General features: G+C 40.4%; 3 protein-coding genes across 4 annotated transcripts; all 3 read left to right on the forward strand.

Annotated features, from left to right (window-relative positions):
• On the forward strand, positions 1 to 9,674 carry LOC130182360 (protein-tyrosine sulfotransferase 1-like). The gene is made up of 6 exons (XM_056397224.1): positions 1 to 267; positions 2,881 to 3,600; positions 4,628 to 4,786; positions 4,947 to 5,200; positions 8,434 to 8,635; positions 9,037 to 9,674. The coding sequence occupies exons 2-6, from the start codon at positions 3,193 to 3,195 to the stop codon at positions 9,070 to 9,072; spliced, it is 1,059 nt and encodes a 352-aa protein (XP_056253199.1). The 5' UTR covers positions 1 to 267; positions 2,881 to 3,192; the 3' UTR covers positions 9,073 to 9,674.
• Positions 9,675 to 10,480: 806 nt separating this feature from the next.
• On the forward strand, positions 10,481 to 22,833 carry LOC130182359 (clathrin interactor 1-like). Its single transcript, XM_056397223.1, has 12 exons — positions 10,481 to 10,979; positions 14,370 to 14,474; positions 15,131 to 15,227; positions 15,931 to 16,039; positions 16,680 to 16,856; positions 17,626 to 17,794; positions 18,171 to 18,387; positions 18,479 to 18,560; positions 18,721 to 18,798; positions 19,197 to 19,525; positions 19,940 to 20,114; positions 20,624 to 22,833. The coding sequence occupies exons 1-12, from the start codon at positions 10,939 to 10,941 to the stop codon at positions 21,004 to 21,006; spliced, it is 1,962 nt and encodes a 653-aa protein (XP_056253198.1). The 5' UTR covers positions 10,481 to 10,938; the 3' UTR covers positions 21,007 to 22,833.
• A 530-nt stretch (positions 22,834 to 23,363) lies between these two features.
• LOC130182707 (uncharacterized) lies at positions 23,364 to 27,056 on the forward strand. 2 transcript variants are annotated; one of them, XM_056397819.1, is made up of 4 exons: positions 23,364 to 23,942; positions 25,476 to 25,715; positions 25,879 to 26,164; positions 26,307 to 27,056. In XM_056397819.1, exons 1-4 carry the CDS (start codon positions 23,456 to 23,458, stop codon positions 26,533 to 26,535), a joined length of 1,242 nt encoding a protein of 413 aa, XP_056253794.1. In that variant the 5' UTR covers positions 23,364 to 23,455; the 3' UTR covers positions 26,536 to 27,056. The 2 variants fall into 2 exon arrangements, with proteins under 2 accessions (XP_056253794.1, XP_056253795.1); XM_056397820.1 differs by lacking the exon at positions 25,476 to 25,715.
• The last annotated feature ends 429 nt before the right edge of the window (positions 27,057 to 27,485 follow it).

A 27,485-nucleotide genomic window follows, 5' to 3' on the forward strand; every position in this document is an offset into this window, starting at 1 on the left:
GTTTTTTTTTTCTCTCAACGGTAGATACGGCTGCACTTCTCACGGTGCAAAGTTACGATTAGAGCCAGCAGCGATACGTTGTATAATTGTGTATTTTTTAAAAGACTAAATGGCGTAGACATGTCCGCTGTGACCTCCACCGATAGATTTTCCACATGAGAGAAAACAGTTGTCTCTGTGGGGATAGAGGAGCAGTTCGTCTCAGTCTTTTTGGATCAAGGTTCATGTGTTTTTTTTCTTCGGATTTCGGCAGTTTCACAGACGCTGGTGAGTGAACACCATTTTTAACTGATATGAAATTTCCAAGGTATGTTAGCTACCTACAGACAGCCAAATGAGTCTGTGCATAGCAGGTAAGGAGATTTTAAATAACGCACTGACAGGCTGTTTGGTGGCCGATGGTCTGTCACGGTGTGTTTGACTGATAGCAGGTCATCCACCTGGTGGCTGACCGCCTCGGGTGCATTTTTGCAAACAAGATGCACAACCAAGCCAGGCCAGATGTGCGTGGCTGCTGGGCCTGCGCTCTGCAGCTGTACAATAATCCTATTTATACTCAAACACACACCAGTGACTGCGGTGGTACCGTAGCTTTGACTTGTTTATCACACTCCCACCAATATAGGCTACACCTGGTTCACCACATACTCTGTGCAGCAGTCAAGCAGCTGCAAATGAACATGCACCTTTAGGACATTGAATTCACATTTTAGTTTGCTGCTGGGGGCGGGGGGGACTCGTTGCAGCATAAAAAGAGCAAAAATAGTACATATAAAAATACATTACGAAAAATCATTCAATGGAGAGCTTTACGGGAAACCTTTGCAACAATAGACAGACTCCTGACTAATGCTTGAACTAGAGTTAAGGTAAAATGTGGAAGTTGCTCTTCCTCTCAAGAGTTCCCCCCCCTTCAGCAGGAAGTCACCGTCACTGCTCCCTCCTGTGAGATACAACAAGGGGGCTTCAGGTTTCTTGACAAACTGCTGGTCAAAGATGTCACCACTATGCACAAGTCACCACTGATTTTGTGCAAGGAGGCAATAAAGGCAGCAGTTTCTCATGATGAAGCAGCTGCAACTGAAGTCGTACCTTTAGGTTTCCTGAGGCCCCTGGTGTCAGTTTGCTGCTTTCCTGTTGACAGACTGTGATCACTGTTTTCTTCTTATCATGGACTTGTTTGTTGGCTCAATCCTGATCAGGGAAGGCACTGGCCTTTTCAAGGTCAGTTTTTAGATTTGTCAGAGTAGGTGTCCATAGCCAATCTTTGCAAAAACCAATTATGAAAAAAATTATTTTTTCACTTCCCTCTATTGGTGTGTAGCCAAGCTGATAGTTTTGGTTTTATTTTACCATGTTTTCAGATATATCTGTCTGAGATTTTTGAGGTGAGTTATCTTTGTGGTTTTTACACTATTAAAAAAATACTTAAAAAGTTAACAGCAACAACTCTTTCCAGAAACAATGTCTCAGCATTCAAGAGTTTTCATTAGACAAACTTTCTTGCAAAAAAATAGTCTCTTATTTGCATTATCGAATAATCTATTCATTCATTTCTTGATCAATCAATCGATTGATCAAGCAATTTGAAGATATCGACTTTGGCTTTAGGAAATTGTGACGACCCAGTTGAGATGGGTAAATGATAATGAAAATAATCATTAGTTGCATCTGTAGAGTGAGAAAATATGTGAGAATCGTCGAGGGGGGGGGGGGGGGGGGGGGGGCAGCAAGCCTTATCTTAAACCTCTGGCCTAATTCTCTGCAAACTCCAAGTGGCTTAATCTCTGCATGGAAATGCATTAGAATTACATGTAAAGCTTGTGGATGCCACTGGACTTAGCATGGCTTAAAGCAGCATGTAAGTATCCGAGCAAGGTCGAGATGTCCTCATTTCCAGCTGTTTTTCATTTTTCTTTGATGGTCAGGCTGAATTTTATGGGCAGGCTACTCCAGCACAGAGCAAGGAAGGTTCCCCACGTGGCATCCAGATGTGAGGCTCCCTCAGCAGCCCGTCTGAACAAGAAAGGAACTAAAATACCTCTGAGAAAGGGAGACACATTCCAAATTTGCTTCTGCAAGAGGTATAGCTGCTGTTCGATGATTTTAGAGCTGCAATGTGGCTTTAAAAGTTATACATTCAACATTAGTTATTCTTATGAGTTATTGATGTCAATTTTCAGCTGATTCAATTCTTCTTGCAAGCTTGTGTACTTTGTTTTGTTGTGTGCTAATAAGAGGAATTGGACGCTGGCTTACGTTGACGAATCTGCTCGTGTGCACATTGCAGGAGAGATGAGGAAGTTGCTTCCTCTGTCTTAGTCAATAGTAATTTAATCGTGAAATAGATTGCTTTGCGTTTCAGTGTGGTGGAAACTGTCAGAGAGAATAAAAACATGAGGAAGTTGTAATTAGTGGCTTTAGATACACTGACTGAGAGTGTGTCTGCATTGCATGCCGCAGTGAAGTTTGATATGGCTTAAGAGTCAGTGGCTCCCCAGAGGAAAGATGCAGAATAGCTTCTTTGAGAACAGAAACTGGATGTATTTCAGATCCTATGAAAGTGTGTGCAAGTGTTCTTGGCATAATAACGCAGCAGCCACCATCGCACCCTGCTTGCTGATAATAGCTCACTCATGCAGGGCAGTGGCTAATGTTTGCAGTTACTCCTTTGTTGGACATTTAGAAAAGGCTAATTTATGTTTTTTTGCTATTCAGCAACTTGTAAAATCATCCCCTGGGGAAAAAACCCACATCTCATTCTGCGGTAGGATTCACAGTCCCACGAGAAACAGAGGTGTTTATTTGGTTGAAAGCAGTATGAATTGATTCCGGTGCAGTTCTTGGTGAGATGAATGACATGTTCTCCTGATGTTTTAGGTGCTGCAGGAATGATGGATAAGAGACATGGTTGGCTGTGGAGTGCAGCATGCATGGATCCTGCTCTCCAACACCAGGGCTGAGGAGCTACAGAGGAGTGAGGGGTCTCCCCAGCCCACACCTGCACAGGACTGCACCGTCCTGGCCTCCGTCAGGCCTTCCTCATCATCTCAGCTGTCTTTCTTGCACTTATCCTTATCAACTTGACTCTCAGGCTAGGTGTAACTGACTTTTACTGAAATTTATGAAGTAAATCAGGTTCCCATAAATATTATTTTATGTCCTCCTGACTCCCAAACATACCCAGCAAACATGAGGTCCTCCAGGTTGAGCCTGCTGCTGGGCTGCGTGCTCCTTTGCTCCGCCTCCCTGCTCTACCTGGGCATGAGCGGGATAGAGTGCCCTCGAAAAAGCCATCGGTACCGGTGGATGGAGCTAAACCTGGGCTCAGCCAATCAGAGCCTGTCTCTCACCGAACACTTCCCTGAAGACACCCCGCTGATCTTCATTGGAGGCTTTCCCAGGAGCGGCACCACGCTCATGCGTGTCATGCTGGATGCCCACAATTCCGTGCGGTGCGGGGAAGAGACCCGAGTGATTCCCCGCCTCCTGGCTATGCGGGCCACCTGGAGTCGCTCGGTTAAGGAGAGGATACGATTGGACGAGGCGGGTGTCACTGACCAGGTGTTGGATTCAGCCGTGCGGGCGTTCCTGTTAGAGGTGAGCTGGTTGGTGCATCGTGTAGTCTGCTTTGTAGCGTTAAGCCGGAAAAACACTTCTGCATCTGTTGATCTGCAAACATGCTTGGGTGTGTCATGTGTCAGAATTAGGGTGATGTGTTTGCACCACGTTATTAAAGGCAACTGTAAATATGTCAATAAAGATTTACAGTATCATTATTTGAGAATCATTATTCATTTAGCTGCTTATTTTCTCATTCTAAAATGTAAAAAAATTGTGAAAACATGTCACAAGCAGCAGTTCCTCATATTTTAGAAGCTGGAAACAAAAAAAAAATTAACATTTTTGCTTGAAAAATTACCAACACAATGTCAATCAACTGTCTATAAATGGAGACAATTTAGTTCTGTGGCTACTCTTGCTAGAAGTGGGCGTCTGGCTAAGATGAAAAGCACAATGCAGAATGATCAGTTAGGTAAAAATATAGCAAAGAGTAACAGCTAAAGGAATGAAATGATCATTGGAGCTGGTTCACATCTCTGTTCATGAGTCTACCATACGCAAATCATGTTAAATGGTTGCGTGGAGAAAGCTGCTTATCATGATGAAAACATCATCCCAAAGGTGAAGCAGGGTGGAGGTAGCATCATGATTTGGGGCTTTGCTGCCTCTGGGCCCGGACAGCTCAACATCATCGAAAGGGAAAATGAGATTCCCAAGTTTATCAAGGTTTCTAACAGGATAATGTCGGGGTGGCTGTCCACCTGCTGAAGCTCAGTAGAAGCTGGGTGATGTGGCAGGACAATAACTGCTAAAGGAGGTTCGACCAGTTATTAAATCCAAGGTTTCACTTACTTTTTCCACCAGCACTGTGAACGTTTAATGGCTGTGTTCAATAAAGACACAAAACATTATAATTGTGTGTGTGTGTTATTAGCTTAAGCACAATCAGGTGATTCCAAAGGCTTCACATATGTTTTCATGCCACAGTATATTTGGCATCTCAATAGAAATGTGAAAAGGTGTCTCAGATTTTATGAATTCAGTTTTTACATATGTGTTCCAGGTGATAGTCGGACACGGGGAGCCTGCACCTCGCCTTTGCAACAAGGACCCATTCGCCCTGAAGTCTCTCTCATACTTGGCACGCATCTTCCCTAAAGCCAAATTTGTGCTCATGCTACGAGACGGACGGGCAGCCGTCCACTCCATGATATCACGAAAGGTATGCTGGTTTTCTTTTCTTCCTCACAGGGTTATCTTTCCAAACAGCCACTTGACAAGTTTGTTCTGGTGCCACGTTGTGACTAAATTAATTTTCCATTTCTGAGTTGACTGTCTGTCATGACAGCTCTGCTGTGTTTATCTTATCCCTTCATTCACAGGTGACCATCTCTGGCTTCGACCTGAACAGCTACAGGGACTGTCTGACAAAGTGGAGCGGTGCGGTGGAGACCATGTTCAGCCAGTGCCAGGCGGTCGGGAAGGACAGATGCATGCCTGTAAGCTACGAGCAGCTTGTCCTCCGCTCAGAGGAGGAAATGAGGAAGTTGCTTCACTTCCTAGACCTGCAATGGGATCCGTCAGTGCTGCACCATGAAGAGCTGATAGGAAAGGCTGGTGGCGTGTCTCTGTCCAAGTGAGTATTTGACATGTGTTTGCACACCAAGCCCTGCCTCTTATCTCTAGTGGCGTCTAACCATGTAGATGGTTTCAGTTCCACATGCTGAGGTTTTCAGATATCGACCTCTGCAACGTGTTGACACAATACAAAGTTAATTTCTGAGGCTGCACCCAGAAAAAGTTTCAGAAGCAGATATCTCAAAACCTCAGCACTATCAACTGAAACTACCTGCATGATTAGATACCCACAAGGGTTAAGTTTGAATCTTTGAAAATTATAGTATGGCTTCCAAGATATCTTCAAGTCCTGAGAAAGTCTTCAAATGTCTGAAATTATGTTTTACTTAATCAGGCCTGTAATAATGTTGAATGCATATATTCATATAATTTTTCCTTCAGTTCAGTTCTAGAGGCCTTGAAAGTTTTGCATTTACTTCTGGTAAGTAATGAAAGCAGTCATGTGTCCCACTAGTCAGGTTTCCATCCAAAAGTAGCACAACTTCACAGAAATCAGCAGAGAAAATGCAAATTAATGCTGTTTTCCATCCACCACTGTTAAGCAAATATTAGAAGTTGAGTGCATCAAGATAAAATAGCTGGTGGCGCTAATTCTCCAGTCGGGTGTCATTAATCTCTTGCAGATGAAGAGGGCACAGGAGATGATGTAATTAGAGGAGAAGCAGTCAAACCTCAAGCAGTGGCGAACAGTGTAAAAACATGATGGAAATATGGCATTTATTATTTATTTTATTATTATTTTCCTGTATTAATTTGAGGAGGTCACAGTTTCCTGGTCGCTCTGATAAACGGGTGCACGTGGTCAGCAACAATACTCAGATAGTCTGTGGCATTCAAGCGACGATTGATTGGTATTAAGGGGCCCAAAGTGTGACAAGAAAACTTTCCCCACACCATTACACCACCAACACCCGCCCCTACCCGACTGACACAAGGCAGGATGGGTCCATGGATTCGTGCTGTTGAAACCAAATTGTTTTCCTGATAAAGGTTTCATGAGCCAAAATAGGCAGAATATTCAGATATTGAATATAAATGATACAGAAACGCACAGCTTTTATTCTCACCATAAGTACTCGTCCTGGTGGTTTTGAGGAGCAGGTATATTTCAGGATGAAAGGTGTCATGTTTTTCAGGCTGCTAAAAAAAAAAAAAAAGGGCAGCTGTGATTCTCACATCTCACACATCTCTCTCTCACGCTCTCTGTCAGTCACCTCAACCCGTTCATGAGCTGTTGATCAGAATAACCAGCCTTTTTTTACGCCTGTGCTGCTGCTCAATGATTGTAAAATTTATATACTAATCTGATCTAATAGAATTCTTAAGTGGTAATGTAGATCTAGTTTTAAAGAGTTGCTTAATCAGTGAATTACGCATGTTTTGGCCAGTGTTTTCTTCATGTTTTAATTCTTCTGTTACATGACAGTACTGTAATTGGGTGAAAGAGAGGCGACACAGGTAATTGAAAACTCCATTGATCGACCTGTCCTCAGCAGGGGTCAGAGTGCAGGGTCAGGGGAAACAAACACCGGCCTACTAAGTGGCGTGTAGAGGTGGATTGCTCTACCCTGGGATACTTGTGTAGTTTTGTATCACTGTAGTCTAGGTCTTATTTTGTTATTATCTATTTCCTCAACTAATTTTCCTAGATTGACATTTGACGAGAACAGTTTCTAAAGTTGACAACACAGCGAGGTGCAGACGTGTGGTGTCCTTGACGAACCCTCAGACAACAGGCATGAACGTTTGTTTAGTCATATACACAGATACTAGATATTCAAAACACAACATGTCATATGGCTGCACTTCCTTCTTGTCTTTGAGGTGACTGTTAAAGACGGTGAATCTCTTTTAAATTTGCAAATAACAATGATTTCTGTTTTATCTGTTTCTTGATTAATCAATAATTGTTTGGTATGTAAAATGTGAGAATTTGGTGAAAAAATTCAGGCTCACGATTTCCTCAAGTTTAAGTTGAAATATTCAAATAGTTTGACTGATACAGAAGATAGGAAGTTTACATTCATAGAAGACAAAGAAACGTGGATATTTGTTGAATTTTTGATTAAGAAAAAGACTTAAACGATTATATGATAGCCAGAATCGTTGCTGATTATATTTCTGTGGATTGATTAATTGATTAACGGACCAAATATTTGAGCTCTAGTCTCTTCTGAATTGGATCGCTCCATGTCTGATTATTGGCTGCAGTGGGACACGGGTAAAGAGAAGCTCTTTATTTCTCAGGGTCTCACACTGAAACCTGATGTTTACCATTGATCTTTTAAAAGGCTGAAGATTTTTGTGCCACTAAAATATACTGTAACCCGAATCAGGTATTTACACCAACCGGAAATATCCTAAATGTAGCTTTGTGTCATACCACGTACACTGGCCAGTTAACCTCAAGCAGTCTAAAGATCATACCACCTAAATAAGTCCATATTTTTTTAAGAACCACTAACACAAAAAAGACTTTTATCAGTGTGTTAAAATTTAAATGTGAGACAGATTTGAGTTTTCATCTGAAGCAAACAAACCTTTCAGGGTCAAGTAAAGCTTACGGACTTCCTTCAGTAGATATTTAATTTGCGTTGTCCCACTTATTTGTTCGTGATTCAGGCAGAGCACCTCCAGCAGCTCAGGGGATTTAGTCCCTTCTGCTACACCCAGACCTGGCGTGTATTTGAAAGAATGAGGCCACATTCTGAGAGAATTAGCGCCCTTATGTTGATTAGTTATGCAAGAACTGGCGCAATATTAGTCACAAATATATTTTTGCCTCCGCAGAAATGTGAAATAACACAAAACTTGGCATGTTGTGATCATGATTCATGTGTGTACACACTTACACATACATTCATTTATTTGAGATGGACAGGTTGAAAGTATGGAAGATTTAAAATGCCTATTGTCTGTGTCATAATTAAATGAAAAACATACGTTAAAAGGGCAGTTTTTTTATCTTGTTGTCTTTAACAGCTAAAGGAATTGTTTTTAATGTTTTAATTGATTTTGATTAACACGTGTTTCATTTAATTATGACACAGTATTGTGTTTCAGTTTATTCCATTGTTTTGATTTGTCTTAATTTAAGCGTTTCAAATCCTCCAAAGCTTTATCACTCGTCAGTCGCAAATTTAAGTTTTGTTTTGGAGTTCTTCCATATAAAGCTTTTAGTATTATGGTGGAACACACATAAACTGAACATGTGTTTGCCTCTGTGTGCAGGGTTGAGCGTTCGACAGACCAGGTGATGAAGCCGGTGAACACAGACGCCCTCTCCAAGTGGGTGGGGCACATTCCCTCCGACGTGATGAGCGACATGGCTGAAATCGCCCCCATGCTGGCTCGTCTGGGCTACGACCCTCACGCCAACCCCCCCAACTACACCAGACCCGAGCCCATGGCGTCCCCGTTCAGCTACTCACAGGTGAGGTTGGAAAAATCTTAAAAAGGAGAAAGTAGATTTAAACTGAAAAACAGAAAATCATCACATCTGAGAAGCTGCCATTTTTCTTGATTAATGAAAATTAACAAACTCCTAAATTTTTAGAGTGTGCTCTTTCTATATTGGTGTAAATCTATTCAAATTAAACCTGAGACTTGACACTTTCATGTGAATGTGCTGGAGCATGGAGCCCGAAGTACAAAAAGTACTGTCCAACTAACTGTCCAAATCCTTAGAGTTTGGACTGTATCTTACCTTTTATAATTGTCAGGATGAAACAAAGCACTGCAGTTGGAGGTTGCAGCACTGACATGTGATTCATGATCATAAATCCTCTAGATATTTCCAGTCATCAGTGAAAATTTCACCGTCTCTTTCCTCAGAGTCTGAAAACAGCAGAAACTCCACACCCCAGTTAAGCGAAAGAGGGAAATGCTGTAAGCCCGGCTTCGCTGTTCCACAATATGGATGCACTTTAAACACAGACCAGCTCAGCAGTAATTACACCTCACAGGAACAATTTTAAAGTGTCCCATGTGTATTTTTGAATTGTTTGTAAAACTTGACTACGGTGTCTGTACACGGTGGAGTGTTTAAAATACAGATTCATCAAGTGGTTTGGGGTGTAAATCTCCGCTGTTGCACCATGTGTGGACTACCTGAGGTTTGCTGCTTCTCACTCTCCAACGTGTCCTCCACGATGAACACAGTATTACACTGCATTTTGACGCATCCTCACACCTTGTACCTGAAATTATCTCAACATGTTTGTAAGTTGTTATGACTTCACCACAAATGTGAATGTGTCTCTACACAAATCTCTCACTTACTGAGACTTCAGTCAGTGTCCATGAAGCATAATGACTGTATATTTTTAAAGACGTATGTTTATTTTCTTAATAAATTATTTTGGTGTTGACCATTCATTCAGGAATTTGAAAGTTGTTTATTTTGAATTGGGGATTTTTAATTGTTGTATATTGTTGAACATGAATAAAAAGACCTCAATGTCACCTTATAATGTAGGTTATGTATTTTGTTCACCAGTCATTCAGTTACACAATCCAGTCCTATCCTATCCCTATATGAAATCATTTAGATTGTGTACCAACCATCATCTGGAATAAAAGTGGAAACTTTTGAAATCTCTACATATTTCCTCTACAAACACTTTGATGCAGTACTAAACTTGTACCACTAGAGAGTGGTATTTCTCTGATTTGCGAATTGTATCAGCTGCAGTAAAACTGTCAGACTCTGGTGACACTTCGTATTGTATTAAGGTGAAAATGAATGATCATTTTCAGTTTTTTTTGTTTGTTGAAGCTTTAGACAAAAGATTAAAATATTAGGTAAAAACTAAAATCGCCTAAATAATGTAACATTAATAAAAAAGTTGCTGCTAAGAAAATCTCACCTCATCTCTTGAGTTGTCACTTTTCTGTAGGGCTGCATCTATGTTCTACAGGCATGGATAATGCACATACTGTGAAAACTAATTATCCTACCTGGGAACAGTACTAATATCTATCTATGGACTGGTTCATGTATTAACCTAAAAGGTTGTTATGATTTTTATATGTAACACAACTTTCTGTTTGAAAACATGTAGGCTAACCTGCAAGCTAACCATGCTGTAAACAAAAAATATCCCCTGAAATGTGTGGGTTTTTTTTTTCACTCAGATTTGAACAGTGTGTGGACAGCAGTGCACTCCGACAAATGATATGAAGTATATGAAGCCTTACACAAGCATAAGCCAACAAAATGTTAATGAATCTTTCATTTGCTAATTTGTGTGAAAGCTGTTTTCATATAATGGAGAGTGCTGCAATACAATACAGTAGAGTACAATACAGAGTGAAGTCAGACTCTGAATCCTTGGTAATCCATCCATGGTCCTGCTTTACTGAAAAGTGCTGATGACCTAAGTGTCCTTGAGCAAGACACTGCCAGCTCCTGGGGTGTCTTGTTGCAAAGCCAAGACAGACTTCATAGTATTGTCTCGTTGTTCCTGCGTCATTTTGTTGTTCTGTAAAAACATATGATTCAGTCCCGCGAGCGAGGGCACGTAACGACGTTTCAGTGACGTAGACAGAGATCCACGTTTCCGTAGCAACTGGGGCCGGTCCGTTAACCGCAGCAGCCGCTTAACTACTGGAGCTCATCAAGGAGCTTGGGGGGGGGATTGTCGTCGGTAACTGGATACCACCTCTGTCTTGTGGGGTGTAGAGACACGGGGGCGACGCAGTATCGAGGCGGCGAGCCCGCAGTTCCGTGCGGAGATGCTGAATATGTGGAAAGTCAGAGAGCTGGTGGACAAAGCGTGAGTACGGCGGAGCAGGTGGAGCTGTGGTGCACTGGTTCGGCGGCTGCTAAGCTAACCGGCTGGTTGTAACCGAGCAGCATCAGCAACATTGAGCGCCGACAGGAGAGGATACGGGCCGTGACGTCACGGCCCTAGCCCTCAGCTGTTAGCTTTGACTAGCTGGCTAGCTGCCAATCTTCAACCTTGTAGTATAAATGGAACTGTGTGTTTTGCAGTGGTATGTTCTGTTGTGCATTTTTAAGCACTGGCTCACATTGGACAGGAATAATACGATATAAACTGGGAAATGAAGTTGTTTGCGATTCAGAACGAAAGCTATCCAGTTAGCTAATTCCGCTAGCATTGCTAAGCCCAGGTCGGCGGTGTTACTGTTCCTGTAAGTGCTGCTGCAGGATCACGCCCTGTCCCACCCTGGTGATGCCGCTGCCTCCACTATTCTTTCATCTAACATTACATCCTGACAAGAAAGCGAAGCATTAATGATTGTAAATTCCGTGAACTAAATAATTGCATGTGTCCTGCCAATTAGCTACCAACCATGTCTCACAGTGTAGCTACACCGGTCTAACAAGGCCCATGCCCCCATGGTCCCGGACAGATAGACAACAAAGCTTGTTAGCCACGGAACACATCATACTCTAGTAGCTAATCCTGGTGCTGCAGCCTGCTACATTGTGTTGTTTGTCTGAGCGAGGATGCTTCTTTGTGACATGTGTCTTTGTGTCATTGTTGAAAGTAGTCTATAGACCAATTCAATAGCTCTATAATAAATCCTACCATCATTAAGGTAGTTTTTGTTGAAATAGTTTCAGAGGGTGTTGATTCAACTGTGTGATTATTTTGGAGGATGAAGTGTGATGCTGTGGAATTGTATTGTGTTATACTAACAGGTGTTTCTATTATTTTGTCGAACCCATTAAGGTCAGTGAGGGTAGGGTAAATAACACAAATACCTCTCTACATAATAAAATACAGTCCAACAGCACCACAAACTACAACCTGCAAGTTATCAAAATTGAATCAACACCTTTCTAAAACAATGTCAACATAAACTGAAATTTTTTTTTGTATGCATGGTTGGTAATTAAAAGTTGGGATATTTCAGCTCCCTATGCGTTGATAACATGCACTTGCTTTTTGATGGTAATCCTGCGAAAAGGTTAAATGCAAACCGATATGTGCTGTGTGGGTGCTGTATTAACACTCATGCAGCAGTGTACATATTGTATCTGAGCAACACTGAAACCTTGAAAAAAGTGTAATGGAAAAAACCTTGAAAAAAATGTTATGGAAAATAACTGCATAGTGACAGGCGGGTGTATTTTGTTATGCTTGTGCCACGCCAAAAACATCTTTGTTTTTTGTTTTTTATGGATATTGATGAAAGGTTACACACATTTTGTCCTGTATGCATTTCAAATGATATACACTCAGTTGCTAGTTTATTTGGTGCACCTAGTTAAAATGAATATAGTCTAATCCAACACTCATGCAGTAAATCCTCCCTCAATGAAGGTACTATAATGTTCAGGTTTTAAAGTTTAAAAAGGAAGAAAGATCCAAGGGACTCTTTTGATGAAACATTAATAAGCCTTTATTCAAATGCTTATTTCATAGGGAAAAAAAAAAAAACATGGGCCAAACATGTTAAAAATGAGTCAGACCTTTTCAGGGTGTAATGGTAACACCATTTTTAAGAATTTCACTGTGAAATAACCAAATAAATAAAGTCTTTTAAACTTTTTGTTAGAAAAATGCCTTGGATCTTCCTTCTTTTTGAACTTTTGTGTCCCTACCAAAGAGCACCTTCAACATCCCTTGTCTAAACTTCTGAGCGCTGAGGTCTGTTTTTTTCTGAATGTTTTAGAGGGGAGCTGTATTAGACTGCATTTATTTTAGCTAAGTGTACCTGATAAACTGGCAACTGAGTGTACATGGCCAACAAAGATTTCAAGAAGAAGTGTTCCTTAAGTCTTGTTCTTAATGTCATCACAACACATTGTTTCTGCCCACATTTGTATTTTTAATCCTATGAACAAAAGCATCGTCAGAACAAACGTCACAGTAAAAATGCTCACATGAAAATCAGTGTCATTTTTCATGCTGCTGTTTGTCACAGTTAGAGACGCACCATTCTCCGGCTGGGTCCGCCTTTTAAATGATCAATCATATCACAAATGTAGTAAGAAGCTAGAAACAAGAAAGTTGCATAATGGAAAGATGAGTGTAAAGACCAAAGAAAGAAAAGAGATAAGAAGAGGGAATATGAAGAAGTAGCAACAGAGCTGTAGATGGAGTAATAGACACCAGCCCGAATCAGCTGTTGGTTGTGCGTGGCTGGTCATGATGAATACACTCTATTATTGATCTGCCTCAACAGAGCTGGCAGTGGCAGCTTTGCTTCGGCAGATTAAGAGTCATGCTATTATGTAGCCTTCGCTGTCTATCTGTCCGTCTTATCTGTGGACAATAATGGAGTCTAAGGCATCTCTTATCCTTTAGCTAGGAGGGTGACGGAGCCCAAAGGAGAAAGACACGGAGAGAAAAAGTAGGAAAGGAAAGCAGCTACATAGGAATAAAGAAGTAACAAGGCTGAAGATTGGGAAAAGTGGGGAGTAGGAGATGAAACAGAAAAAAAACAGCAGTGAAGGAGACAGAAAAATGAAAAAAGGCCAGAAGGAAGGAGAGGAATGACAGGCTAGAGGAGAGGTAGATAAAATAGAGTCGTGGGAGAGGTGTGTTTCAATGTGTAGCGCTTTGGCTGTGTTTTTTGCCAGGACTCTGCAGATAAAGTCATGCCCATCAAAAGATGCAAAACAAACACAGATGCACACACACAGACACAGAAAAAGCAAACACGGTAGCAGGTGAGCCCACAAAAACATAGAGGAAAGGAAGCCGACGTTGCTTATGGCGTGGTGTGGCTGTGTCTCCCTCGCTTCAGAGAGCTGAGATTCTTCCTGTCATCAGAGAAATATTTATTTTTTAAGCTATTCTCTGTTTTGCAATATATAGTGAGTGTATGTGTGTAGAAGTTAAAGGAGATATGATGATGCTCAAGAGATCATTTATCATTGAAGAGTTTCCCTGTATTTGTGTGCATTTTTGTGTTCTACTGTGTAAATATGTCTTTGTTTATTTTTACTTCTGCTTGACTTCTGGAAACGTGACAAATAGAGTGTCAAGGGAATCGGTATAGACTATAGATGATAAACAGCAAGGCTGTCTAATTGAAAAGCTGTCAATAATAAGTAGTGTGTTCACATTAAGTGGACAGAAAGACAAGAAAGGAAAGCCACAGGGTTTCACCTTTTACATGTTTGAAATATTAATGGTACTACTAATATATGAAGATATAAGTTTATGAATATATGTTTGTGTCAACAGCACCAATGTGGTGATGAACTACTCAGAGATCGAGTCCAAGGTGAGAGAGGCCACCAATGATGACCCCTGGGGACCCTCTGGACAACTGATGGGAGAAATAGCCAAGTATGTATAACACACACATAAGCACAGTTACTGTATGTGCACATGAACGCCTGCACGTTATCACTAAGGCAGTAGATGGAAACAAATTCACCTCAAATGGCACTCAGTGGAGCACACACGTACAGCTCTACAGCTGTATGAATTGACTCACTGTTATGTCACAACCACTATTATTGTGTAATCTTATTCGTTGCATGTTGAACGAAACACTGATGTAAGCATATGCAGTGCCATATTCACTGTTATTTACTATTTATAATAAGTGCAACTCTGTGTGTAAGGCAGATTCAGCATTTTCTTCCACCAGATCTGGATTTTTATCTGGATCTGCACCAAATTGTGCAGACTAATAAGTGTCAACACCATAAATATTTATGATTTTTTACAACAAGATTCATACATTATTTCGTGATAAAGTCACAAAATGTCTAATAGCTGGCCTATTAAAAAATTCCTGGATCCACCCCTTAAAACGGGTGTGCACCAAAATCTAAGACACGTGAGAAAAAAATAACCGTTTAATTGAGGAGAAACATGAGGTCTGTAAGAAAGACCAGGCTTATTCTCCACAGGCTGACTCTGTATGAGTTTTCCCTGCATAAAAGTGTGTGTGTGTGTGTGTGTGTGTGTGTGTGTGTGTGTGTGTGTGTGTGTAGATCTACCTTTATGTATGAGCAGTTCCCAGAGGTGATGAATATGCTGTGGACCAGGATGCTGAAGGACAACAAGAAGAACTGGAGACGAGTCTACAAGGTGTGTGGTGACACTCCTGTGTTGTGCCTTGTAGCTCAACTCTGTATTATTTTGTCAGGATTTATTAAAGCACAGTCTCAGTGCTTCATTGTACCTGTAGGCAGGCACCCACAGGGGATCCAGTGTTTACACAGCTGACTGGATTTCCTTTTGTTTTAAATACAACAATATATTTTAATTGCTGTCAAATTGTTTCTCTATGCTTTTTGCCCTTGTGATTATACATGTGCAGAAGGAGCCGTTTATAAATTTGATTCTCTGCTGTACTGGGCAGATGCTTGGTTCCTTCCTTGTTTGTTCCATTACACAAACAGATATCTGTGAATCCTGTATTTATATAGTGCAAAGATCAGAGCAGTGCATCTCAACTATCTTCTTGTGTCCTAACTTCAGAATCATAAGAGTGATATGCAAAGATTATAAATTATGCAAAAGCCAAGGAAGAGTGAGGTTGGATTTTTTAGAAAGCAATTAGGCTGAGTTTAAGAGAGGATACATGACTCAGGGCTGGGAAACTGCTGAAGGAAAAAAAATAAATTCACTTGAACGGCTGAATAAAGTAGAACTGACTAAATATTTGTTAGTGACGATTATTTCTCACTGAACAATGCTGACAACATCTATTAGTGATTTCTATAACCATCTAATTATGTGTTCACTCCATCTCTTGCTATCTCTCTTTATCTCTGTCTCTCTCTCCCAGGCTTTACTGCTGCTGGCATATCTGATCAGGAATGGGTCTGAAAGAGTCGTCACCAGTGCCAGAGAACACATCTATGACCTGCGATCTCTAGAAAACTACCACTTCATTGGTGAATTTCTACATGAACATTTGCTACCTACCTTCACCTCTTATTCTTCTTTGATCTCATGAAAATGCAAGGTGCAGCTCTTTCCTCATTGCATATGCATTAAGGGGAGGAATGCACACTAAAATGTCTGTTCCTCAAAAATAACCTTTAGCATACCTTCCTGGAACGTCCACTAAAGGTTGTAAAAATGTAACCTTTAAAGGTTATATTAAGTGAAGTGTTAAGTTTTAGCAGAAATGTAGTCACCACGACTGTGATTCATAATGTGTTTGACATTCAGCCAGTGTTCATATGTGTTATAATGTTGATGAGAAACGCACCACATGCTCCCCTGCAGTGTGTGAAGGCAGTGGTTGTTGATAATGAAAATTGTGTCCCTGCTGACATTTCTTTAAGCAGCAAGCTCACCTCAGTACTGTTGAAGTAGTAGGCCCCATTGGTTTTGGGGGGAGCTGGGTGGTCCTTGAGTTTTATTTTAATGGTTAAGTGGTCAGTTTGACTGTTCTAGAGGAAAGGTCAGAGGTAACATAAGTGTTGATCGTGTGTGTGTGTGTGTGTGTGTGTGTGTGTGTGTGTGTGTGTGTGTGTGTGTGTGTGCGTGCGTGCGTGCGTGCGTGCGTGTGTGTGTGTGTGTGTGCAGATGAGAATGGTAAGGATCAGGGCATCAATGTGCGTCAAAAGGTGAAGGAGATGGTGGAGTTCATCCAGGACGATGACAGATTGAGAGAGGAGAGGAAGAAAGCCAAGAAGAACAAAGATAAATACATTGGAGTCTCCTCTGACAGTATGGGAGGAGGAGGAGGCAGCTTTAAGAACTGTAAGTAATTCACTGCATCGTCTCTGACTGCTCAAATCAAATGTGGATTTAAGGGGTAATATATGTAACTTACCTTCAGAAAGGTGATAAACCTACAGGAATTGAAATGCATTGGAGGAAGGATATTGTGTAAAGCAAGCATGTGTCTCTGATTAATTATTAAAAGTGAAACTTGCATTATCAGTACTAAATAGAAATTTGAAATATTGGTTTATTGATTAGCTGATTAATCTCTAAATGTCCAGTTTATGGCTAATTGCTAACTCAAGAGCCCAAAGACATGTCCTGTCACAAAATTATATGAAACACAGAAAAGCAACCTCACATTGGACCATCTGTAACCAATACAGAAAATATAACACAGCATAACATTTCTGCCAATGGATTTAATTCTTGCCTTTACCCTTTACCCTTAACTTTATATATTTCAAAATAAACAGTGGTATGCCTTTACCATGTCCTTTATTGATAAGAGGGTATTTTATTTATTAATTTTAATTTAATCAATCTAAAATTGATTGACTGTTTAGACAAAACAAGACATTTTATTTTATAGAACTAACCATAAATTGAAATAATATTAAAATAATACTTTGCAGCAGAATATTTATTATATCATACATGGTCAATAGTTACACAAATTAAGGGGGTTTATATGACTAGTAGGAGAGACTGTTTATTTCTGTGAGTTTATAAAGCCTCTCTCTCTCTCTCTCACTCACTCGCTCGCTCTCTCTCTCTATGTCCTTGCCTATCTTGTTCCTTCCAGCTACTGAGTTGGATCGTAGTAAGTGGGATGAGGACTGGGATAAGAGCAGAGGAGCTTTCCCCTTTAGTGAGAAACTCGGAGAGATCAGTGACAAGATAGGCAGCACCATCGACGACACACTCAACAAGTTCAGAAAGAAGGAACGAGACGACTCACCGGACAGAATCAGGTAAACATTCACACAGTTTTAAAAACGTATGAACAAATTCTTGTTTTGTAATGGTCTGAGGGTATATACCAAAGTTATTACATGCTTCCTTGATTATGCAAGCATGTGGCGTTTTTGCAATAACATATTGGCTTCCTTTGTAATAGCTTCCACTTTTTAAAAACCAGAATCTGCAAAAATAAAATAATGCAAAGAGCCTCCCACTCATCATCAACCATCAGTTGGTTTTTTGCCCTACTCTTCATGTGTGTAAAATCTTTAAACCTCTGTGTCTTCGACTATCCATTACATAACCAAACAATGATGCACAGAGATCACTGCACACAAACATCTCGTGAGTGCTGTTTCTCATACATCCTTATTCTGGTTGCCATAGTGACAATGAGGAGGACAGAGCATCGAGAAATGGTAGGCAGGAAACCCTTGAGTTCAAAGATGAGGAGGAAACTGTCACAACAAAGAGCATCCAGATCACACAAGCAACAGAAACCACAACCACCACCACACGGAAACGCAGCGGAGCAACAAGCAGCAAGACTCTGGACCTGGGTGCTGCAGCTCACTACACTGGAGACAGGAGTCCAGAAGAGAAGGTACCCACACAAACACTCATGGTTTCCCAAATGTGAGACACATTTTTAGTGCTTTTTTCAGTTTGCTGTGTCTTTCTACTTCTCTTGTCAGTCATCAGTCAGGCAGTCATCCAGTAGCGGTCTAGCTGACCTGTTAGTGATTGACCCTTCATCCAATCAGAGCGCTACAACAGGTAACGACAAACTGCTGCACTCACAAAGATAAGGAAGAAATGAAGGTCATGAAAATGGTTTTAAAATCTTGCTCTGTGCTGTATGAATAGTCACTCTTTGTTGGACAAGAGAGTTCCTATTGTTTTGCTTGTATTAATACATGTGCATGCGTCCGTCCAGGTGGTGGTTCAGACCTCATCGCTGGCTTTGCTGACTTCTCCTCTCCTGCAGCCTCGGCCAGCCTCCCAACCTCCACCGGTAAACCTCTTCTTCCCTCTGTAATCTTAGAGTGCTTGGCTCATTTGGTCCAGACCACGGGGAAAATGAATACATATTTGCAAGAGGAATAAACATGAAGTTGTACAGACTGTACAGACTTATTGATTGACAGTTTTGGCGATTATCATCCTGTATCATCAGCACATCACCAGGACCCACATAAAACACATAAAAATGTTTCTAATGTCCATATTTATGTTCTCTGGTGTCACAAAGAGGTCACAAAGAAATAACTGCTTATATGTATTAATAGTGGTATAAGACTGCAAATGGACGGCATTTGAAGAGGTAGAGATTGTATCGGAAAAGTCTGTTCCTGTCAAAATCCATGATGTTGTAGTCACAACTAAAAAATATCACTCCTCTCTTCTGGCCAGCTGCTGCGCCATCAAATGGAAACGGAGAATTTGGGGACTGGAATGCCTTCTCGGCAAATTCACCACCTTCGTCTAGCTCCGCTCCCTCCCAGCCCGTCACTGACCTGTTTGGCAGCGTCCAGTCACCCACAGCCGCAGCCTCTAATCCCACCTCTGTCCCACCTTCCGCTGAGCTTTTTGACCTGATGCTGATGGGGGGAGCTAACCATCAACTAACCAATCCACATACGACACTGAGTGCGTCTCAGAGCATGACTTTCTCTCTGGGAGGGGCGACACCAGGAGCATCTGTTGCTATGCCCACCATGCCCCTTTCTCGCTCTCAACAGGTAGGGATGGTACACAACACAGGAATGCAAGAGAAAAAGAAAATCCTCCCACTCTCAAAACGATTGACTTTATAAGACAAGGATGTCACTCTGGATTGAATTTAAATGACAGAGGAACAGTGAGTTTGCAGAAAAACAGTAGGTTATTTTGGCTATAATTATTACTGGGGAGGGCGTGAAAAATTACTCACCTGTACATTCAAGAATGGATTAAAATCACTGACGAGATCAGGTAATATTAAAATCACCCCACCTGTTCTACAGCTAATAAATCCTATCCACATTGGGATTATTCCAAGGTTCTTGCCAGTCAACATTGACTTGTTTTTTCTTTTTGATTTCAGTAATCTTTTAATGCGTATGATTTAAAAGATTATATTCTTTCTGTGTAAAATATTTGGAATCTTTTTTCAGAGCTTGGGAGGCATGACATCACAGCAGCCCTTAGGACAACAGCAGAAGGTCGGGGTCGGATCATTAGGGTCGACATGGTCGGACCCCTCGGTCAACATCAGCCTGGACTTCCTATCAGCAGGCCTCAACCCCACTAAGACACCACCCACACTCAACAACATCATCCAGCAACAAGGTATCACGTTTCACTGGAATTCATTTTCTATGTGCTGATGTACAAAGAAACCCCCAAATCATTATGTGAGGTATCAGCAGGTCTTGAAAAGTCTTTTAAAGTCTTGAATTTCAGGTTGTAACATTAGTTATAAAATGTTTTTGTATGAGATTTTAGCAAAAACTGTCCCAGAAAAATCCACAGACCTCTGACCTAATGTACAATTCCTGTGAGACTTAAATTGGTTAATCCATTCATTCATATATAGGTCCAGGTCATGTTTAATGATTAATTAATGATATTATTATGAATTATTGTTAGATACTGCTAGGATGTCCTGATAAAACTGCTGTGCCAGTAAAAGAATGGATGGTGTTGGCTGACAACTTTGGCTGGTATGACTGTGTAATAAATTGCATACTGCAAATATCTTAAAAAGTCCTGAATTTAACTTATGGGTTCATGCTATGTCACAATAATTCAAATAAAGTAAAAGTCAAACTCCTCTCTGCTCATTTGTGTCTCTGCAGCAGTGCCTCCTGTTAACTTGTTGGCCCAGAACTTCGGAGGACTGAACCTCAGCTCCCCGCCCCATGTGACACCCATCAGACCACCAGCCAATCCCCTGATGGCAGGCAGTACCATGACGATGGGCATGCCTGCGTCGATGGCAGCGGGTATGCCACCTTCAATGACCACGGGTACCATGGGGATGGGGGGAATTCCTGTAAACCAAGGCATGATGGGAATGAACATGAGCATGAATATGGGCATGACCACTCCAGTGATGATGGGTGGTATGGCCGGCATGGGAGTGCCAGGAGTCGGGATGGGCGTAGCACATTCCATCACCCCAGCCGTGGTTCCGCCCAAACAAGATGCCTTTGCTAACTTTGGCAATTTTGGGAAATGAGGGAGTGCAAGTGAGTGTGAGTGTGCATGTCTGACAGTATGAGAGTGTGAACCACAGAAGGACTGCTGTACTTGAAGACAACCTTGCATGTTTCTCTCTGCTTCTGCTCTTTTTGGAGAGTTGGCACCAGTGATCATTCACCATCCCAGTGTGATTACGTGATATTGGAAGCAGGGGAGTGTGCCCACTGGTGCCCCTCACCCACTGGTATTTTGATGTGTGAATTTATGTCACACGGAGGACACCCGAAGAGCAGGGAAGTTGTCAACCCACAGCTTCTAGTCATTACTTTCCTGTGAGGAAAGGAACCTCGTCTTTACCCGTTTTATATATGAACTGCAGTGTACCCCCGTTCATTACAAAACATCACTGCAAAATGTTTTTCTCTGTAACGGCACAGAGAATTCAATCAGTAAGGTCGACTCAGATGAAAATGGCATTGCTGCCTGAATTTTACATTGTAGCCTGAGATGTCATGTTTTAGATCATTTCAACCAAATTCAATCACAAAATTAAAGCCATTACATTATGCCAGGGGGTGGCTGTGACTATCTCTCACTCCCTGTGCAAACAGTATAACAGTTACAGTATCTGGAGTAAAAAGAATCAATACTCTAGTCCTCCGGCAGAGGGCAGGATGGATGTATGCAGTGAGATAATGAATTGCATATTACATCTTTTTCTCTTTTTGTCTCCTCCCCTCTTTTTTTATCAGGCTTGTAGCAGTTCACAATACATGGATTTACAGTAGAACATCTAAAGTTTTGTTGATGTTTAAAAAAAAAAAACAAAAAAAAAACACCATGAGTGAAGACTTGAACTGCTCAGAAAGAGGTCCCTAAAATACCGTTGGGCTCTTAAACAGGTCACTGTTAAAAGTCATACTACTTTCAATTTTGGATACCTCTGTCATATTAAAGCCCAATGAAAGGGTGAGTCAGTATTTTATTCAAACTACTATTAACTGATATTTTTTTTCTTGATAGCCCCCATGCCATCATGTCCCCTCAGACATGCTGCCGTGGTAGACTTGACTTTATGTAAGCATTGTGTTCTATCCCATGCAGACAGACACTGTTTATGGACAAAGGTGCAGAATGATGTCTTTTACATAGTATTTTCCAGTCTACTGTGGGAAAAGAGGGTCACCATCTACAAGACTGAACTTCACAATCGTCTAAATTTCTTTCAATGGCACACAGCAGAATTTTTTCACACACCTCAGCAATGTACCTTTAATTACAAAGTATTTTTTCCACTAAACATTTTTCATCTTGCAGCTAACTTTTTAGTATCTTGTATATCTGGGCCTCACAAATGATGTACTAGAAAAATAATCACTCCTACATTTGACTTGGGTTAGATGAACTCAAGGAATTGGATCTTTTTTTTTCATTAGCTGAGTTTTATTAAATGATTTCTATGGCTAGCGGAGGACCAATCCAAAGGGTTTTGGGATCTCGGGTGAAGTGTATGTGTGAGAAATGAGTGAATGAGTATGTGTGACTTTGTGTATGGGTTCAGTTTTCTCTGTTTGATGTGCAAACACAGCTAAGCAGAACCTCTTGTCATTTTCTGAGGTACTGCACTCCAAATGACCAAATCTTTATTTTGTTACTCTCAGAAGGATGATTCCATAGCTATTAGTTTAATATTTTATTAGTTTACTTGTAAGGTTATGTTCATATGGGAGAGCTACTAATAACATTTAGTTGACAGGAATCATGTTTTGTTTTTTTTTTTCATTTTCGGTACAGCTCGTTTTATTTGATTGTGCTCTATATTTTCTGTACTTCATTCAACATTAAATTAAATTATAACATTAAAGATTCAGTTTCCTCCTTTTTTCTAAGTGAAAATTAATTTGTCTTCATGGTCTCATCCATGTTTGCATTACATTTGATCCTGAACAAGGTAATAGCTACCATTGAGCATGTCCTTAGGTGAGTTTACATTCTGTAATTCAACACTGACCTTTGGTGGATCATTTATAGACTGATACCAGTATTTTTAGGCCCAGTAAATTAAACTTTGACAACTTTTTTTTTTTATTATTTAAAGATAGTTTACTATTTGTTTTTTGGTATATTGTGTATGTATGACAATAAGCAGATAACTATTTTAACAAATTTTCCATTACTGAGATAATTATTTCAACAGTTTTCCATTACTTTTAACCATTTATCTATTACTTTAAACGAATCACCTATAGGTAACTATTTATCATTCACTTTTAGTTAACTGTTTGAAGTGTTTTTAACCTTTAACTCCTCTGCTTGCTCGTTAACTAGTTTGCTAATTTTCAGCTGTTGTAGCTGTGTTGACGTTGTTAACGTTCGAAAAGGTTCTTTGTTGCCATAGCAACTAGCGGTTTTCGCTTTATCACTATCCAGATGAAACAACAGTTTATATTATACCCCAACCTAGATTTATAACTACAGTCGTGACAATGAATAAGAAAACCCAAAAAAGAAAACGAGAAACGGCTCAACAAGACAAACACAGTCCTTCTACCAGAAAGCCCGGACAGGACCCCGCGATCTCTCAGCTCAGTCACATCGGAGATGGAGATAAAGCTCAGCAGCTGAACGGGACCAAGACAAATTCTAAGTCCTCATTTGGAGCAAGAAATGTAATTGGACACGAGAAGCTGCCACCCATGTCGACCTTTTTAAACAAACTACCCCTTAACCCGGGCGTGTCAGCGGAGGACAGTTGCTGTGGTGATGGCGCGGTCAACTCACAAACGGTCCGTTCAGGGACCCAGGTCCGGGCGGTGAAGTTGCCTCCATCCGGTGAACACGTTGTCACCGAGAGGCTGGATGTGCCACAAGCTGCCGCTGCAGGTGGACAACTCCTGAACCCAGACAATATCACCGCAACATCATCCAGCCTCAGTGCAGCCACCTGCTTTACCATCCCGCCAAAAGAGGAAGGTACAGTATGCCTGCAGGGTCTGTGTAGGCTCTGTCAGCAATAGGAAAATAAATATAAAATGTTACATGGAATATTCTTAGAAAAATCACAATATTGACAAACTTGGTCAAAATCATAATGTAAGTATAAGTCAAATTTTTACAATAATATTTTCACATTCTTGAAACTTTGAAGTTCTAAGTCACCTTTTTGAAGTAAAAATAAGTGATACTTCGTCTGACATTTAATTTGAGATCTAAGGACAGAAGATGCTGTATTCTAAAATGCAAATGACATGACATGAGAATTTAGTCAAACTTTGGCTTAACTCAAAATTATGAGATAGTAACAAAGTTTTACTTTCTGGATTTTGACTTTTAAAAAAATCTAAACTTTGACTTAGTATTTCATAACTGCTTTAATAATTGAATTACTTTTCAAATTAGTCAGACACTACATACCCACTCAGGGGGCACAGTCATTTATGCACTTTATGTTTTTTTCTAATTTTTCACATTCTATCACAGTATGGGTTCAAGCATCACCATCTACAGTCAGACCCTTCACATCCTTACACAATCAGGCATTGAAAGTAATGGACAAAAAGCCTGTGCGTTGGCATCTCTATCACATACTGAGAAGATAAAATCTACCTAGTTTTGACAGCTTTTATCATCTTTGCTTTCTCAGATTAGTTTATAAATGTATCAACACTTAAGCCCCAGAGTCTCTTTCCAGGTGTATTCAAAGGCAAGACCCTAACAGAGCAACAAGGAGCGTGGTGAATGGCAACTGCAAACTATCACATTGTATATCTAAATTTGGACAATCAGCTTTTCTCCATATAGAGCAGTCAACTTTGTAACACATTACCAACTGAAATCAAATTAATTTCAGATATAAATTATTTTACAGCGAAGGTTATGTTCTGGTTTAAAGCAAATTGTATGACATTGTCATTTTTTTCTGTTTGCTATGTTCCGATTTTACTGTTGTTTTTGTTGTCTCTTTTTTTAGACTGTACATCACAATCAATGCATTTCAGTATAGTATTTTATTCTACTACCATATCTGTTGTGTATTGTGGTTTTATGATCATGAAAACTGACTATTTTAATTACACTGTGGGCTACAGATAAAGACCAACTAGGGAAAAGAGTTGAAAAATAGCAATAGCTATAAACTCTCTTTCCAACACATCAGTTCTATGCTCTGTATTGGAGCAATGTTAAATTGTCCCTATTAAATAAATAAATAAACTTTTTAAAAGATGACTTAGTAGTTTTGGATATTTTGGAAAAAAGGGTTCCAATGATCTGGGAGAGAAGTGTCTAGCTAACAGCATTAGTTATGTGAGCTTCAATTCACATATACAGAGCTCCAAAATAGGCAAATCATCTGTGCCCCAAATTTTTCTATGGGTGTTTTGTTTTTTTCTCATGTATTTGTGCTCTCTCAAGGAATCTTTATCTAAATGATCGATAATGTACTCCTTATTCTGAATGTTTTTTTCTTTACAAATTAACGAATCAGTCATGAAATGTCTCCTTCAGATCTGTGGCAGATGCAGTCTGTCCAAGACAAGAATGGACGTATTAAACGGCCAATGAATGCCTTTATGGTGTGGTCTCATATCCATCGATGTGTCTTACGCAAAGCCTACCCCGGAGTCAGCATGATAGACGCCAGTGTTCAACTGGGCATTGAGTGGTCAAAGCTGAGCGCAGAACAGAAGAGCCCCTACTTTGAAGTGGCTGACAAACTGAAAAACATGCACAAGCAGCAATTCCCTGGTATGAAAGGCAGCAGCTGTTAGTGACTAGAAGATAATGAGCATTTACTGCAAGGTTGCTGCAGCGTCTTGTCTGCAGATATACTGTAGTCTGATCTGTTCTATGAATGATAAACTTTTGGTTTTCACTAACTCTGGCTCTCTGCTTTGTTGTATCATGCCAGATTATGAGTTTCGCCCCCAGAAGAAGAGAGGCAGAGAGTGTTTGTCCTCAGGGTGGGGAACAGGACAGGGAGAAGGACAGGACCCCGGGATTCCCTCTTTTGTCTCACAGGCCATACCTCCAGTTGTACCTCCAGCCATTCCTCCAGCTCAGGCCAACATACTGGGTCTTACCATGTACCCATATCCCACCCTGATGGGCTACAGACTGGGCTACCATCCTTGCCCATCTTTTTGTCCATATCATGCAATGGGCCTGTACCCCAACGTCCAGATCCATGATTCAAGGTTAAGCTTCTTCAGTGTTACATGATACTTTAAATGGCGTAAAGTTTCACAGAATTCACAGTTCAGTGACATTTGCTTTGATGCATTCAGTGGAGCATTTTATAATTTACTTGCTGTGAGCTAATATCAGGTTTTCCCACAGTCACCCAAATGCCAACAGCTCCTCGGAGGAAGTGAGGAATTACCACAACAATCACCTGCCAAGGGATGACACCGCTGTGGCTGCAGAGCATCTGCGACCTGATCTTAGTCATGAAGTCCTCTTTGAATCTAGCACAACATCTGAGAGCCTGGGCCAGCCTGACATTGTCACCAGCATCAAAGTGGAGTGTAAATGCGAGGATGATGTGGACGTTGTTGGACTGCTTTAAGAGACTTTCAGCACACACACACACACAGTAGACACACCATATTCTGATAAAAAATATATATATTTATTTTACCTGATTGTCAGCCGTAATTATATTCAGACCTTATACATGTGCATAGTTTCATCCTTCCACGATGACCTGAGAGGCCAAGAGGGTTCATAAGATAAAAGACAGTCAGTTCCAAACAACTGAGATCTGCAAACGAGCAGCAGTACTTTTACACGCTATTCTGTGACACACTGGAAGCCAGCGCAGTGACCTGGGCACACATTTATCAAACTACTAAAAGTCAGATTTCTGTGTGGTAAGAGTAATTATAGCAAGAAGAAGAAGATTGAAGATTGACATTGATTTTATTTGCACTCACTGTCGAAGTATATTCATTGTCTGCACTTGTTATAGTGGTATTAAATTCTCCTCAATATATGACTGATGTCTACTAACAGTAGAATGACCTGTAGCATAATTCTGTTTCCATTTTAGACGATTTTCTATGATTTCATCCTTATTTATATACTGTATTTATACATAATAAATATATTGGATTGTTGTTAATTTCCCATGTCAATTATTCCTTGAGATTTAAAGATTTCACACAAAATTAACTTTTCTTTCCGGCAGAAAGCCTTCACCAATTAAAATACATTTGTCATATAAGAGTGACATGACAGTAATGTTTATAAAGCTTGGTAACACACTCTCTATGTACCTTGTGCTTAGAGTGTGTGGAGAAATTAAAAATCACCTGAAAGAAAACATGAATGCTTTTAGTCCTATTTGGACTGGGGCAGTGGTGCAGTTCAGTGTGTTGTGGCAGAAATAAGTATTACAACAACAAATACTGATCATGACAATTTTTTTATTTTATTTTTTTACACATGCCAAAACTTTTTTTCCACACCATTTTTTACAGATGAAAATAACAACTTAAATAACTTTGAAAAATTTTA

This window comes from Seriola aureovittata, chromosome 15 (genome assembly GCF_021018895.1).
Source record: "Seriola aureovittata isolate HTS-2021-v1 ecotype China chromosome 15, ASM2101889v1, whole genome shotgun sequence".
NCBI lineage: Eukaryota > Metazoa > Chordata > Actinopteri > Carangiformes > Carangidae > Seriola > Seriola aureovittata.

What these genes read in the sequence shown, in the direction of transcription:
- LOC130182360 (XM_056397224.1), top strand. Translation starts at nt 3,193, where the DNA reads ATGAGGTCCTCCAGGTTGAGCCTGCTGCTGGGCTGCGTGCTCCTTTGC. An exon ending in GGTGGCGTGTCTCTGTCCAA is followed by an intron (nt 5,201 to 8,433) that starts GTGAGTATTTGA and finishes CTCTGTGTGCAG; the next exon opens with GGTTGAGCGTTCGACAGACC. An exon ending in CCCCGTTCAGCTACTCACAG is followed by an intron (nt 8,636 to 9,036) that starts GTGAGGTTGGAA and finishes CTCTTTCCTCAG; the next exon opens with AGTCTGAAAACAGCAGAAAC.
- LOC130182359 (XM_056397223.1), top strand. Translation starts at nt 10,939, where the DNA reads ATGCTGAATATGTGGAAAGTCAGAGAGCTGGTGGACAAAGC. An exon ending in AGAGAGCTGGTGGACAAAGC is followed by an intron (nt 10,980 to 14,369) that starts GTGAGTACGGCG and finishes TTGTGTCAACAG; the next exon opens with CACCAATGTGGTGATGAACT. An exon ending in AGAAAACTACCACTTCATTG is followed by an intron (nt 16,040 to 16,679) that starts GTGAATTTCTAC and finishes GTGTGTGTGCAG; the next exon opens with ATGAGAATGGTAAGGATCAG.
- LOC130182707 (XM_056397819.1), top strand. Translation starts at nt 23,456, where the DNA reads ATGAATAAGAAAACCCAAAAAAGAAAACGAGAAACGGCTCAACAAGAC. An exon ending in CATCCCGCCAAAAGAGGAAG is followed by an intron (nt 23,943 to 25,475) that starts GTACAGTATGCC and finishes TGTCTCCTTCAG; the next exon opens with ATCTGTGGCAGATGCAGTCT. An exon ending in GTCCAGATCCATGATTCAAG is followed by an intron (nt 26,165 to 26,306) that starts GTTAAGCTTCTT and finishes GTTTTCCCACAG; the next exon opens with TCACCCAAATGCCAACAGCT.